Genomic DNA, 16689 nt, shown 5'->3' with positions numbered 1-16689 from the left:
TGATAGAGAGTGATGAAACTTAGTGTATAGTTTGATTGCTCGATACTTTTGAAAAAAATAAATGTGCGATTAATTAATATGTGTCATCTATTTATTTTGGGATTTCTGCGGGGGACATCAGCCTCACTGTTGGCTTGTTAGTCTTAATTTCCACATAACATTGATGTAGAAGGGGTCAGGATATGCATATTCACTCTAGAACACCTGAACCTGAATTGGACTTGCTAATTCACTCAAGAACACCTGAACATGAATTGAACAGGATATTCTAATTCACGGTGGAACACCTGATCCTGAACATAAATTGAACAGGATATGCTAGTTAACTCTAGAACACCTGAACATGAATTGGAAATGCTAATTCACTCAAGAACCTAAACATGAATGGGACAGGATTATGCTTGTTCACTCCCTAGAACACCAAAATCCATTGCTGTTTAAACTTTCATCTACAACATTTGATTTGCAATAATATGTTTAATAGATACACATGACATATCTCTTTTCAAGTTATTTGAACATTTTACTTTTTTGCATATAGTATATTTATCCAATTTATTATAGCAGTAATAATTTGATAATTGATTGCTTTGATTAAAAGGGTTATTGAAAACAATACCTATTTTCATACAGGTAGTTTATATTTGGATATTGATTCTATTTTTTAATATAAATCATACCGGAATAGTGTACTCGTTTGATTTGAAGGTTGTTGTTATTGTGGGTGTAATAGAAAAAAAATGCATTATAAAGGTAGTTTATGAATTTCACAATCCTGGTAATTACAATTTCAAAGGTCAACATGACGGTAGACATAATATGAATTTTATTATTTGTATTAAAAAAAGACTGGAATGAAAAATGTTATTTAGAATAAAGGGTAGGGCTCAGTTTGATTAAAGATGCATTATGTAAGATTTAGATATCAAAAATGATAATGAAAAATTAACATAGTGAAAATTTCAGTCAAAATACTTTTTTCTAAAATTAGAAATCAATGAGTAGCAAGTAGCCATCCCAGATTTCTCTCATGAAGCAACTAGTTTTGTTTAGTTCGAACTCATCAGGCTTCCCACTTGTTTATATGACACAGTCAAATGGGAGCCTCAGAGTTATGCAAGTAAGCATTTTATAATGGCAGCTCTTTAGCCGTCTCTCTGTTCATCATTAAACGGAAGCAGTTGCTCCGGTGATACAGCACTGGACCGGTCCATCCGAGACTATATAAAGGGAACATCCGCACAATCTCACTGAAGTCTGATGAGTTCGAACTGAACGAAACTAGTCACTTCATGAGAGAAATGTGGGACGGCTACTTGCCACTCATAGATTTCTAATTTTATTACACTCACTGTGGAGTAACCTTACCAGCTAAGAATTTCCGTACTCTGGTCACCTCAAACGAGAAACCGAACCCAGAGTCAAACTTTACCTAGGGAGAAGTTGACCCCTTACCGAAACGACTCTGATAGATTTTACGTCCGGAACTTTACCGGAGTATAATCTGCCAATCAGAAAACGTTTGTTCTGCCATCAGTCATTATACTGGAGTACAAAATACTCCATAAATTGAACAACAAATTTATACCGTTATTCCGGAGTCAAAATTCTCCAGAATTTGATTAGCAAGTTTAGACGATTTTGATTCAAAGTAGATATTACCATCATTGTATAAACAGAAAAACTATTCTGGTCCGTTAATACGCCTTATAAAAATATGTACGCTCAAATCCACGTGAAAACTATTTTTAGCTCACCAAAGGAAATTCGATCGTTTATATTACGGATTATGATCCCACTATTGTTCAATTTAGCAAGTCCTCCCAAGAGAAATGGTATCCATTATCCTATTTGGAAATAGCCCATGTCGTACACTTTTCGAGAAAAAGAGGAAAAAATCCAATCACATCATTTAGAAGGCTGATATGCAAGTGTTACGATTCAAATAACTGGGCCTTTCAAGACTTGATCCCGACTGAGACATAAATGACGGGTCATGTTTGATAATATTTGAACCATTTTAAATCGAAATGGATTCACACTTAGGAACTGTCACAAAGAATGGCTATACAATTTCATCAGATTTAGTCCCGGTCCCCACATTCTTTATATTTGTCCCCCGCCTTTTGAAGAAAGCAGGGGACTATTAAAATGGGTTCGTTCATGTGCGGGGGACATCAGCCCCACTGTTGGCTTGTTAGTGAAGTTATTGGTGTTAGAAGGTTTGACAAGAAATACTTGATTGTCAAGTCTAGACTGTCAGTTCATTTTAATGTTAACCGATTATAAGGTGAGGATGGTCTAATCCATTCAATATCTCAGCCATCTGATGATTTAGATACTTGATTATGGGCATCTCATGTAAATGAATGATTAAATAATAATTTATATAACATTTGAAGCCAGACTAAGGCAGACTTAGCTCACATAATGTCTGTTTAGGCTGTGTTGAATTGATTCCTTGTTTCTCCTTGCCTGCACGTTTAGGTCGAGGACCCCAAAAATCGTGCGCTTACCTTTTTAACACAAAAAAAAAAAATTATGTTAATAATATCTAAATAAAATTCTACCAAATATCAGAGGTCAATTCTCGTTGTTTATCCCTCATTACAAATTAAAGATGTTGATAATACACATGTAGGGGCCCGCATACCTTGGAATAAGTTACACTGTATTGGATTATATGAATTCCTCAAAATGGCGTGTGTAGGGGTTATTTCGGCTAATGGGAAAGCATAATAATATTATAAACTGTAAGACAGTCGCTAATATTCAACCGCAAACCTGAATAATCAATTTTTTCATTGGCTTAAATTATAACACATGTCATTATTATTCATGTATTGTCCAATTATATCTTGTGTACTAAATTATGCACGCCTTACAAAATGGCTAGCGATGCCAGGACCATTATTATTTCCTTGAAGATCAATAAATTACGGGTACACGAATTTACCTATCTCGACTGGACTCTGGTGGGTATTCCCAGCATTTTTACGTTCGATGGTATTGTCGAAACCGTCTATAACTCACTCAGCAAGTGAACTTATTTCTGTTTAATAGAAAGCTGTTAGTACCCGACATAAACAGTCCGACTTGTTAGTAATATCACAAATTTTTTGTTGTCAAAACTAACAATGAACTCCAAGCGAATCAAATTTCGTCTAACTGAAATGTTTCCATTGTATTGTAACACAAGAATATGGAAAATTTATATGAAAATATGATTATTTCATATTTTAAAATATAAAACAAGAAGCCACTGACGTGTTACAAAATTTTAATTTGTTATTAAATTTTTTCAATTGAAGATTATCTGTGTTTTTATTCAAAGCAATAAGTAGATTATTTATAATTTTAAAAAAGGTACACAACCCTCAGACTATAGATATAATGCTAGACCACTTTGTGTTTTGAAACCCTCTTTGTGTTGTGTTTACCTCACTACTGCACATGATTGCCAGAGTAGTGGCAGGAGAAACAAGGCATCAATTCAACATGGCCTTAAGTACTTTTTGTCCGGTACGGTACGCAAAGTTAATTGCCAAAATGTCAGGTATAACTAAAGTCATTATTTCCAGGCAAAAGTAATAGTTCAACTTTGTCAATACAACTTAATGTTTGGACAAAGAATTCTAATCTGGTAAAAAAGATTTGCCGAGAAAAATATGTGTTCATTTTGTTTAATTAAAAACTTGTGAAATTAGCTCCTTTGAAGTCTGAACTTTGGAGTGAGGTTGAAAGATGAAGAACATTTGTTATCTTGATGCTTCTTGAGCTAAATCTTAAACTATTTTCATTTTAATTAATTACAGCAATATTATTTTAAAATAAACTATTAGTAGTGAAAACATTCCCAGAGGTGTCTTAAAGCCCCAATGCCAGACTATTTTGCAAAATGCATTTCTGTTTAGTAAAATTTAAATCTCTCTTTTTCTGTTTCTATACCATAATGTAGATTATAAGGGGTTGTATGCCTAACCAGGAGTCACGGTGGTTCAGTGAGTAAGACGCTGGCTCAATAACCAAGAGGTCTGTGTTTAATCCTGGTGTTGGCTTGATAGTTTCTCCTTGTGAGTGGTGCAGAACGGATGTCCTTGCAAACTTACCGAGTCTAGTCGTTCATATTGGATGAAAAAATAAGGTTTTGTGTACACGTTGGTGTTTACAATAAAAAAACGCAGACATTTGCAATTCTATGAAGAGTAGGCAGAAACACAGCTGCCTGGGCATAATGTTCTTTATAACACTTGTATGGAGTATGTCCATATTCATTAGCTCAGTTGGTGAAGAAGAATGAGAAGTTAAACCTCATTTCATACCTAACCTTGTAAGTTGGGAGATCCGAGAAAATATTTTAAAAATGCAAGAGAAGATCCATTTGTCAGTTTATTTGTAAAATTACAAATGTAAAATCTTCAAAATCTGTTAAATGAAAGGTGAATTTGGTATCTAGTGATATTTGTTGTCCATTCAGCTATAGCTGTCACTGCATGATAATACACAAAAATTAACTAAAAAATGTATCAGAATTCAGAATATTTCCATAAAATGAACCCTTGTGTGTATTGACAAATACTAAATTGAGACCATATACAGGCAAGTGTAAAATGGAAACAACCCGACAATCCGACATCACAACATTTTACCCCGACGCCATGACCACCCGACATCACACCATTTTAACTCGACACCAAGACATTAAAAATGTTGTAATGTCGCGTAAAAATGTGGTATTGTCAGGTTAAGATGTCTTGATGTCGAGTTATTGGCCATATTCCTCTCAATACTATGATTATGTACACTGATCCTGGTGTTGGTCAATTGAGGAATGCCACAGTCCATTGAAAATTTCTGTCATAACACTCTGCATAGCTTATGCCTATCTTCAATAGCCCGATTGGCACAGAAAAGTAGGAAAATTGAATGAAATGAAATTGGGTTTAACTTCCGACTGGGCTATGAAGATAGGCATACGCTATACCACGTACTCGTGAGGGAAACTCTGCCCAGATAGTGGTCTACTACCTCTTATATATCGAATTCCAACTGCCAAGGGATCTTTTACGTGCACGCCAATGTATACAGGGAACCTCGGTGTTTCATACCATCCAAACGACTAGACAGCTGTCTTTTCAGGCCCTTCGTCCTGCCCCGCTGACAAGGGGAAACCACCCCAGAAAATCTTGACACCTGGAGAAAACCTGCCGCGACATCCAGGCTAGCGAGCCAGCATCTTACTCTCTTAGCCACTGTGGCTCCCGAAGCCGAACAGTAGGACGTTAAGCCCAATTTCATTTCATTTCATTTTCCTACTTTTCTGCATCAATCCAACTATTGAAGATAGATATACACTATGCCGAGTTCGAAGTTGGGCATTTTCTGCTTAGGCTAAGCAGAGATAAGCAATTTGATTGGTTGATGCTTTGAGACACAATAACTTTGGTTCTGATTCAGTGATGACACTTAGTATATAATTTCATTATATCAATATCTTAACTAAATTAGTAAATGAGCATTTTCTGCTCAGGGTAAGCGAAGTGATAAACAATATGATTCTTCGAGACTTCTGAACTCGATAACTTTGATTCTAATTGAAATTTCGTGTATAGTTTCATTACATTAATACCTTGACTAAGTTTGATGAAAAGCATTTTCTGCTTAGGCTAAGTAGAGACTTCACTCTGATTGAGACTTTGAAAGACAATAACTCTTCTTCTAGCTGAGGTAGAATGTTTAAACTTGGTGTAAGTCTTTATTAGGTGAATGCCTTGGAAGTGTTTGATCATGCTCATTTCCACTAAGGCTAAGCCAAGTTAAGCAATTTAATTGGTTGAGACTTTGAAACACGATAACTTTGATTCTAATTGGATGAGAGTGATTAAACTCAGATAGTTTCATTATATCAGTGCCTTGACTAAGTTCGAGGATGAGAATTTTCATCTTAGACTTGAGTTAGAATGTTTAAACCTGGTGTAGATGTTCATTAGGTGAATATCTTGACTGAGTTCAATGATTAACATTTTCTGCTGAAGCTAAGGAGAGCTAAGCAATTTCATTGGACGATGATTTGGGACAAGATAACTTTGATTCTAACTAATGGAGTGTGATGAAACTTAATGTATAGTTTCACTACCAGGTACTTCAAAAGACTGAGTTTGATCGTGAACAATTTCTGCTTAGACTGAGTATAGATAATCAGTTTTATTATTCTATCTGATGGAGAGTGATGAAACTTAGTGTATAGTTTACACTCACTACAAGGTATTTTAAAACCCGAGTTTGATATTGAACATTTTATGCTTGGACTAAGCATAGATAATCAGTTTAATTACTCGATACTTTTCAAAAGGATAAATATGCAATAGATTAATATACATGTCATCTATTTATTTTGGGATTGCAGCAGGAGACATCAGCCTCACTGTTGGCTTGTTAAATTCAATTCTATTTTATTTATTTAAAGTTACAGCAAGGTATTGGAGATGAAAGAAGAACTGGAACAGAAACATCTACATTTACTACAGATACTAGACAGTGAACGTCAGGCAAAATGGCAGTATGTACAACAAACAGATGAATTTACAATAGAAGTTAAAAAATTAAAAGCTGAGGTACGTTAAATATTCCTTACTTTGTCATGGTATCTTTATTTGAGGACCTGAAAATAGTTTTGTCTTCCATAGAATAAAAAAAATACAAGAAAATCACTAGCACACTACAAAGACATTTCATTAAGACTATAGGAAGGGTTTTGTAATTTGTAGTAAAATGAATCTTTGAAACATGATTAGAAAAATTGGATAAATGTAACATATACTAAGCATCAAAAGAAACGTCAGGTTGGTATGTTACTCTGAATAGACGTATTGCATAAATCTTGTCAAATGTTTTTATTGAATATTTGTGACGACATCTACAACTTTACCTGAGCAATCAGGCTCCTTCACAAACACAGAATTGAACCCAGGAATTGTTCTCAAAAACGCAACCTGACTTCTGAGATGGTATGCCATGACTCATGACAGCTCAGAGGAACCAGGCGCTTGGAAGACTCGATACTGGCCACACTGCCCAAGCCGTTGCCAATCACTTCAAGGTCAATGATCGGACCATCTACAGGCTTCAGCAATGCTTTCGGGCCACCAACACCACGGATGATCGCCCCTGAACTGATAGACCAAGGGTTACCACGAAGCGACAAGACCGCCATGTTGTGCGAGAACATGGCAGAATCCCTTCACACAGGCATCTGAGACAGCACGTCAGACAGTGGGAACACACGGAAGACCCATCAGTACCGATACAGTGTGCCGACGTCTCACCAGAGAGAACATCCTTTGCCTTAGACCTTACCGTGGACCGATCCTTACCCATCGCGATCGATGTGAACGTCTACAGTTTGCCCAACAACACCAGAACTGGCGACACAGGCAATGGAGAACTTTTCTGTTCACAGATGAGAGTCGATATTGCATATCAACTGCAGATGGCAGGACTAGAATGTGACGTTGACTTGGCCAGCGTTATTCTGACCAATGTGTCATGGAACGAGACTCACAGGGAGGTCCTGGCATGATGGTTTGGTCCAGGGATAGGGGGCCGCATCACAGCAATGCGCTACATCGATCAAGCTCTCAGACCCCACGTCATACCACATTTCGCACGTCATTGAAACAGTGTTTTCCAGCATATCCCAATTTTCGGATTTCGGCCAAAATAGGCGTGGCGCCCATTATTCAAATTGACCATAACCCAGTAACCGATAGGTCAAAATTTCTGGAATAAGTATTTCTGGAATGGAAATTCCACAAGGATTCTAAATCTACACTTATTTTTGACATCCAGGTGCGTTTTAAAGAGTGAAGACTTTTTGTGACCTTGAGATGAACTTTCATAAAAGATTTAGCTCAACATGTTTTCTACACAATGTCAAACAATTGGAGGTATAATATCTTTTATAAGAATATAAAATCAAGTTAAATATTCACACTTGGGGCTGGAAATCAGTGTCTTTGCACTTTAAGCAGATAAGCTCTGATGATACATAGTAACCTGCCACAGACTTTCCTAAAGTTAGATAACTATGATTCAAACAACAAGTCATCTTCTTTATTCAAGAAATACTTTTCCCATCAATTTTGATCTTTTGGTTACTGGCCGGTTATGGTCATTTGAATAATGGCAGCCATGGGACAAGAATGACTTTAACATATGTTGGAGATATTAGTACAAATTATAATTACACCAAGTTTCAGATTTTTAGATGCTCATCTACCGGGTTCTTTTGGCTCAAAAATATGAGGCAATTTTCGAAAATTTGTGTCTGAAACCATATTCAAATCCAATTTTTGGGGAATCTAGTGAAGACTGATGTGTGTTCTTATGTAGTACCACCGACAATCTCTGGATAAGCCAAAATTTGGGTCTATATCTATTACTTTGTAGCTTCTGGAGCACTACAAAATCCAGTAAATATACAATTAAACCAAATTGTTTTCGTTTTTTATGGCCAAGTAGCATGCGAACCCTACCACTCACCTCTAATCTGATTGCAGATTTGTAATCTACACAAAATGTTCTTTAAGACTACCAGCTTTGAGCTGTATATCTTCACTAACAAGGTAACAATAAGATATCTGAAACTCGAGTAAATTATTGATAGATATTTTGTTTCGAAAAATTATCAGTTAACTCATGAAACTCAAATGTATTTACATGTACAATGACATATTTTTTCCAGATTTTTTCGAGTGGGACAATTTCCCAAATTTCTGAAAATTGACCCACTTGACATGGAATGACCCCTGTGTCCCATCCAAATTTAACTCTTAATTGACCCACGGCAACATTTGTCGACACCTATAACGTTAGCGTTTAATACCCACAGCGACTTTTGTCGACAAAACCAGTTAGTCGATTGCAATGTTCCTAGCGTAATGTGAGTTACTTCCCTTATAAACAGACAGCTTTTTCTCACTTGTTTACTTCCTGTTTGACATCTTGACAGTTAAAAACCTTACTGTTTCTTCTTAAAAAATTATAATAAAACGGTGTTATGTCTAGGCCTATACGACAACATTACCATCCTTATTTAATGACAGTGATTCAGATTTTATTGGTGGTGTAGATATTTATATGAAATGAAATGAAATGGGGTTTAACGTCCTATACTGTTCTGCTCTGAACTGGGCTAATGAAGACGGACATATCCCATACAGGGTGCTATGAGGGAAATTTTGCCTGGACAGTGGCACCACGGCCTACTCTTATATTGAATTCCAACTGTCAATCGATCTTTTACGTGCATGCCAATGTGTACACAGGACCTCGTTTTTTTGTCCCATCTGAATGAACTAGACAGCTGTCCTTGTCAGGCCCTCCGTCCTGCATCACTGACATGAGGGAATCACGCCAGAAAATCTGGATGACCAATGCAGGGATCGAACACCCGACCTCAAGGCTAGCAAGCCAGCGTCTTACCCACTTAGCCACCGTGACCCCCATAGATATTTATAGTTTTGAATTAGAACGTGATAGAAGTAGATATAATCAACAAATTTTAATTACTTAAGCTTAAATTAAAAGACAGTCACGATGAATGATTTTTAGTTCACAACAGCCAAACAAAAAATAGAAATAACCATTATATACATGAATTTTGATAACGATAACAATAAGAGGATACTTGTCGAAACATCATGCTTTTAGAATAAAACTAGTGATTGTTTCCCATAAAAACTGTGTTCTGTAAATGACTTTAAAATGCATATGTATATTTTAACACTATTGACCATTATGACGTGGGTTTTTATGACGTTATGATGTCAAATCTCTGGGTCATTTAAGAGTTAAACCTCTTTGAATACAGAATGTAAATAAAGATAGTTGTATTTTGAACCATGAGTCTATTTTTTTTCATTTTTCAGCTTCAAAAATTTAAAAACCAAATATTCTCTAATCATCAAGTAGATGAAGAAACTGATGAAATTCGTAAAATAAAAAAGGTAAAAAAGGTAACAAAAACTTGCTATTAATTCTTACATACATGTAGACCTCATTAGACGGAATGTGTTGTTGTCTTCATCATATTGCCAAATCAACACAGCATGGTAGTTATCCTGTCCACCTGGTAAAGTACTATTATCAATGAATTCTTTAATAAATTCCAAAGTTATTATGACATGCAAAATTTTTGAAGATATTTTTAATTTGTAGCATTATTATATCTTAAAGATGGACAAATATTGCACTTAAAGGTATGTTCCCTCAGTATATCGGATAATCTATATTTAATAAACTTTTGTTTTTATTTGAAAGTTTGAAATTTGTCATCACCAGGAAAAATTAATTCTATAGATTTGAATTGCTTAATAACCCCGTAATTAATTAAACAAGTTTATTATAAGAGATTGTAAAAAAAAAAATTTTCTGTGATATATCTGGAAAGATGATAAGTATATTGTCCTGGTAATTTGGGTATGTTTTTCAATCAATAATTATTTATTTAGGATCAGCATCTTTGCGGAAATGTATCTTTAATTCACAGTTCATGTTGATATTGTATTTAATCACCAGTATTAGATTAATATATATTGTATAACACTTAACACATAACACACATGTTGTAACATGTTATTCTATTTGGATATTCCACATGTACCAGAAATTCTGATAAATGTGTTTTTCTCTTTAAAAGTCAATAGTTACTTAAATATTGAAAAGTGTGGGTGGTCTATTAGCTAATTGTTAAAAAACTTAATAAATGAAGAGCTCAGTGCATATTAGTGCTCAAGTTTACTGCCCTTGCTAAATTTTTCCTACTGTGTCCTGCTATATTTCTGTAAAACATAGCTTTTCAGAGTCCACCTTAAAGGTTTGAAATGCAAAAGTTTTTTATCTGTAGTTTGTAATTTTACCATTACTTTTGATGTCAAATATTTGGAATAATCAAAGAATTTAATACTTTTTTTTTATTAAGTTCAAATAAAAGTTCTAAAAAATGAAAGCTTTATATAAAATGTTAATATTAACCATTCTGCTGTACTAAAAGCATGATTGTTGTTATCATTTTATTCATAGTTTCCTTTATAACAATAATATTTTGAAGAACATTTATTTTGAATTTAGGAATTTTGCTTTTAGATATTTATTTTTTTATTAGATTAACACAAATGAAGCAAGAATGGAGTATTATTTATAATTTCTTCAAAATGTAAACTAGTCATTGGTTAGACGTGACTTTAGTGCATATATTGATACTTGTCTCATAGAATTCACTTATTCATAATATCATATTGCACATTTGTTTGAATGGACATTTTATCCTTTCTTGTTTCTTGTTCATACTTCACAATTAATTCTCTGATACTCCTGAATTATTCATTAATACAAAAGTTGCTGATAATTGACAATTATTTAAATATTATTGTAAAAGTTTTTTATTTAAAGAAAGCAAATGATATATGATGCTATGGCACAATTAGATTAAAATTATTTCCATTCCATTAATTTGGTTGATCAAATCCATTAGACAAGAAAGTTCATTTGTCCTTGGTTGGCAGCGAGAAATGTTAGCGAGACATAATGCAGCTGAAATGTGATTTTTGGCCAGACTGTATGTTGGATATATAACGACCAAAGAAAATCCACAACAACCCGCAGAGGCTATAGTAACTTACCTTTGCAGTGATAGTGAAATGTAGCCACACAGAGTAAAAATGAAATGAAATGAAATGGGTATTAACGTCCTACTGTTCTGCTCTGACAGGGCTAATGAAGATGGAAGGCTGTAGCGTCGTTGGTCCAACATAACAGAGTTGGTCCAACATAAAGATGTCTGGTACACAGTCCATCAGAGTGCAGTCGACGAAGAACGATGTGAACACTAATGCGTGGGTCTTGTCAAGGCGTTGTTATCCATTGTCGTCTTTGGTTGATGACTCTGGTAGTTGTATACCATCTTGAATAATTGCAACGGCACGTTCAGATGGCAATCTTGCATTATTTTTGCATCTAACTCTGAACTGTTGGAGTTGTATTGACTCTAACTTTTTAAAGATGCTTTAAGTAAGAGCTAAAATCTGCAGGTTTTTTGTTTGGCTTCAATTCAAATGTTATATATGAATTATTATATATTCATTTATTAGCATGACAAGCCAATAATCAACTCAATAAACCATTGGATGGCCGGGATATAAATGGATTTGAACATCCGCAAGATTTAAAAATTTAGTAATAAAATGGTCAATTGAGAATAAAGTAATTTTGATGAAATTTTCAATATATTCATTTTCAATATCTATTTTTGAGCTATTATAGCAAGAACATCCAGCTCTCTATCTAGATCTTATATCATACAACTTTAAAAGCTACATATTTTGCTCTATGTCTTCACCATGAAATCATAATTTTCAACAATCCCTTTCTTTCAAATCAATTTTGTATCATGTTTGAAAGAATTGATGTGTTGTGCATTTACCGGATTATTCTCACATGTTATCGTCATGATCTGATGTTGTTACATTTAAAATTGCCAGATTTAAGCATATTTCTCAAAGAAGGTTTACAATCATCCATTTATAAAAGTGGTGCAATTTCATTGTGTCTCGGATATAATTCCTTCAGTCTTGATAGACAGGCAAGAAAACATTTAGATAATCAAATCATTTCAGAAGATTTCATGAAATCACAGCTTTTTATGGATAGGTTGAAATGTATTTGACGAATCAAATCTGTGTATTATTGAACAAGTCCAGTAAAGAAATGTCTTTAGACCTAGTGGATTGAACAGTCAAAAATTAAAGGAAACAAAATGAATGTACCCAGCATCAGACTCATTTGATCTTTCATTACGTTCTATTACACAATTATTTTCGAATCTTATCAGATAATTCAAACTTTGCTCTTTTTGGTAATGATAATGTGCTATTGTACATTTTTTTTATAGGTTCAAAGTTTTTTTCGAGGGTGGCTGTGTCGCAGACGATGGAAACAAATCGTGGAACTGTATATTCGCTCACCACATGCAGAAAGCATGCGCAAACGTAACAGTATTGTGTTCAGTATGGTTGAATGTGAAGAAGAATATAATAGACAGCTCTCATGTTTAGTTACATGTTTTTTACGCCCATTAAGAATGGCGGCAAGTTCTAAAAAACCTCCAGTCACACATGAAGATGTAAACAGTATATTTTTAAACAGGTGATTATATTTATTTAAACCATGAGTAATCTTCAGTGGCAGATTATCCTAGTAGCAAAAGTGTCATATACATTTTATATGTTTGTAGTTTGATGCGATAGAACTGGCTCTTGTTGAGGGGGGGGGGGGAGTAGAGCTTGGTGACTAAAGGGGGATAACTCTGTATATACATCAGGTCTCAGACTAGTAATTGACTTAAGTGTTAAATTCATGTCATTTCTTGGCCTGTAACATGTTTTTGAACATTCTGATGATCTAAATCTACAGAGAGCGCAACATATCACAATGATCTGTTATAAATATTGAAGGGGGTTGACCAAATGAATCTAGAGGCTTTGACTGCCACAGTCTGACATCATTTCTATACATGATTTCTCTATTTCATGTCTGTTTACTTGCTGATCTTTCTGCTTCAAAATCATGATTATTCACCAAAACACTCTTCTTCAATTTTAGACGAAAAATTCAACAAGAAATGCCACTCAAATGGGACAATAAGGGAGAAAGCGATATTACTTTGATGGAAGCGGACGTAAAATAAAGCTATTTCATACACAGAAAGATGCTATAAATAAACACACTACATTCATGTATCATGAAATCAGGGGGAGCAATTATTAGTCTTAATCCAACTTAAATTAATGGTACTGTTTGCACACCTCTCAACAGTGCAGTACAACATATTATTAAACACAATGTATCAACAAGTATTGTTCTGTAGAGGATGGAATCAAAAATTCATTTTGTTTGGTTTTGCCTTTGTAAATTACATCATGTAGAATTTGGTTATACCGTATGATTTCTATTGAGTTAGAGTAGATTGATTTTGGGAAAATGTGCAAGTGTTTATATTATTGTTTGCTGTCTTATTTCTAAATATTTTCACTTTGGGAATGTAACTAGTTTTATTTATTTGTATTTTATGTTTTTTCAGTGAAACGCTATTGTTTTTACATCAGATATTTCTAAAAGGATTAACAGCCAGGTTAGAAAATTGGCCTACTTTAGTATTAGGTAAGTTTTAATATTTAGTATTTTTCATTGTACTTATTTAAGCCACTGATTACAATCTTTTCTGTTAAAATAAGTTTTTATATTTGAGTTTTATAACTATAACTGTAGAGGTATTCTATTAATGACAGCTCTGGTCTGTCATTGAGTCAAGTGGCATGGTTTCGATCCCAAGCTTGCACGTGACAAGGGTCCAGAAAGGACCTAGTTTGGGTCAATATAAAGCTCCACTTGATTATCTATGTGGGTTCACCTTCGCAGTGTCAAGAAACTGAAAAAACGGTGAAAAACCGAGGTCCTGTGCACACATTGGCGTGAGCATAAGGACCCCTTGACAGCTGAAATTTGATATAACAGTAAGCTGGGCAAAATTTCACTCATAACACACTGCATGGTGTAGGCCTGTTTTCATAACCCCAGTTGGTGCAGAAAAGTCGGAAGTTAAACCCATTTCATTTCATTTCTAAGTAATATTCTTGAAGATGCCACGTGGTGTACATTTTAAACTTTGTGATCTGGTGCACTTTTTTTAGTAAAATGTAATATGAAATTTCACAAAAAGAATACCAGCTCATGTTACAACAATATAGAAATTAGGTAAAATTTGTAAAAATATATATTAACATTGTATTGGACACTTCAGACATTTTACGTGCAGGTAATATTTTTTTTAATATTTTGTTTTTTCAGGGGATTTATTTGACATGTTACTACCTATGTTGAGTATTTATCAGGAATATGTACGAAATCATCATTATAGTTTACAAGTTTTAGCTGAATACAAACAAAAACCAGAATTTAATAATTTGCTCAAACGATATGAAGAGAAGCCAGCGTGTGAAGGCAGATCTCTAGAATTATTTCTCACATATCCTATGCATCAAGTACGTATTAAGAATAGTGATATTCTTTATTTTTAGAGTATAGAATGGAGATACACTGTAACACTGAATTTGGCATTGACTGAGCCATAGGAAGGGGAGTAAGGGGCTCAAGCCCCCCATCCCTCTCTAAAACCAAAAAAAACTAGTGTTGGCGATTCCTCCCTCCTTACCAACACACTCTTAACAAATTTTCCAGATAAAGCCAAAATGTCCAAATTAACTGAAAGGACAAGCAGCGCCCCTCCTTCCCCCCCAGGGGATATTGAAATTGGTTCGTCCATCTTTCAGTCCGTCTGTCTGTCTGTTCATCACACTTTTTGGGATGCAATAACTCTGCTTCTAATTGAGCTAGAATTTTCAAACTTCGTGTAGGTGTTTATTAGGTGAATACATGGATTGAGTTCAATGATGAGCATGTTTTGCATAGGCTGAGCAGAGATACGCAATTTGATTGGTCAATGCTTTAGAACACGATAACTTTGCTTCTAATTAAGTCAGAGTGATGAAACTTGGTATATACTTTGACTAAGTTCAATCATGAGCAGTGTGATAAGCAATTTGTTTGGTCGAGACTTCAGACCTCGACAACTTTGATTCTGATTGAGTGAGAATGGTGAAACTTGGCATATATCATTACATCAATACCTTGACTAAGTTTGATAATGCGCATTTCATATAGTTTCATTACATCAGTACCTTGACTATGTTCAATAATGAACATTTTCTGTGTCGATGTTTTGGGACATGATAACTTTGATTCCAACTGAGTGGTGAAACTTGGCGTATAGTTTCATTACATCAAACTCCTTGACTAAGCTTGACGATGAGCAAATTACTCAAGATTTTGGAGCTTGACAACTTTGATTCTAATTGAGTGAGAATGGTTAAACTTAGTGTATATCATTACATCAATACCTTGACTGAGTTGGCTAAGTTGATGATGAGCAAGTTAATTGGTTAAGACTTTGGAGCTCGGCAACTTTGATTCTAATTGAGTGAGAATGGGGAAACTTGGCATATTTCATTACATCAATACCATGACTAAGTTCGATAATGAACATTTTATGTGTCAATGTTTTGGAACATGATAACCTTGATTCTAATAGATTGAGAGTGGTGAAACTTGGAGTATAGTTTAAGTACACCAAAATCGAAGTATAGTTTCTGTACATCAGTACTTTGACTAAGTTCACAAAAGATAAATATGCAATTAAAAAATGTGTCATCTAATTTCTTTTTCAATTTGGCGGGGACATCAGCCTCACTGTTGGCTTGTTTCAATTAGTGATGGGTGGGACAACATGTATACAATTAAATATCCTTTTCAAGACATCAAGTCAATTTGTTTGCTAATATTTAGTTTGTTTTTGGTTTAAACAGAAAAAACAAATATATCTGAACATTAGCTTTATCTCCAGACCAAAAGCTTTAAATATAGACAGATAGCCACTTCAAAAAATAAATCAACACATCAAATTTAATCGAATTGTCAATTTTAATTTTTACCAAAATCAAAGAGGTCTAGGCATCTTAAGAATTTAAAGTGTAATTGAATGTTTCAATATATGATGACAATTTTATATTTCTCTTA

At 34.4% G+C, this 16689-nt stretch overlaps 1 protein-coding gene across 1 annotated transcript in view; it reads left to right on the top strand.

The window, feature by feature from the left end:
* Positions 1-16689, top strand: part of LOC126818232 (ras-specific guanine nucleotide-releasing factor 1) — a 173135-nt gene that overhangs the window by 104204 nt on the left and 52242 nt on the right. The window contains exons 3-7 of the mRNA XM_056100398.1: positions 6467-6614; positions 9930-10007; positions 12950-13203; positions 14138-14217; positions 14905-15098. Of these exons, the coding sequence (XP_055956373.1) occupies positions 6467-6614; positions 9930-10007; positions 12950-13203; positions 14138-14217; positions 14905-15098 (754 nt within the window). The remainder of the gene's footprint in view (positions 1-6466; positions 6615-9929; positions 10008-12949; positions 13204-14137; positions 14218-14904; positions 15099-16689) is intronic.

This window comes from Patella vulgata, chromosome 4 (genome assembly GCF_932274485.2).
Source record: "Patella vulgata chromosome 4, xgPatVulg1.2, whole genome shotgun sequence".
Lineage (NCBI taxonomy): Eukaryota > Metazoa > Mollusca > Gastropoda > Patellidae > Patella > Patella vulgata.
The sequence above is the reverse complement of the archived record's forward strand: the minus strand, read 5'-3'. Positions and strand labels throughout refer to the sequence as shown.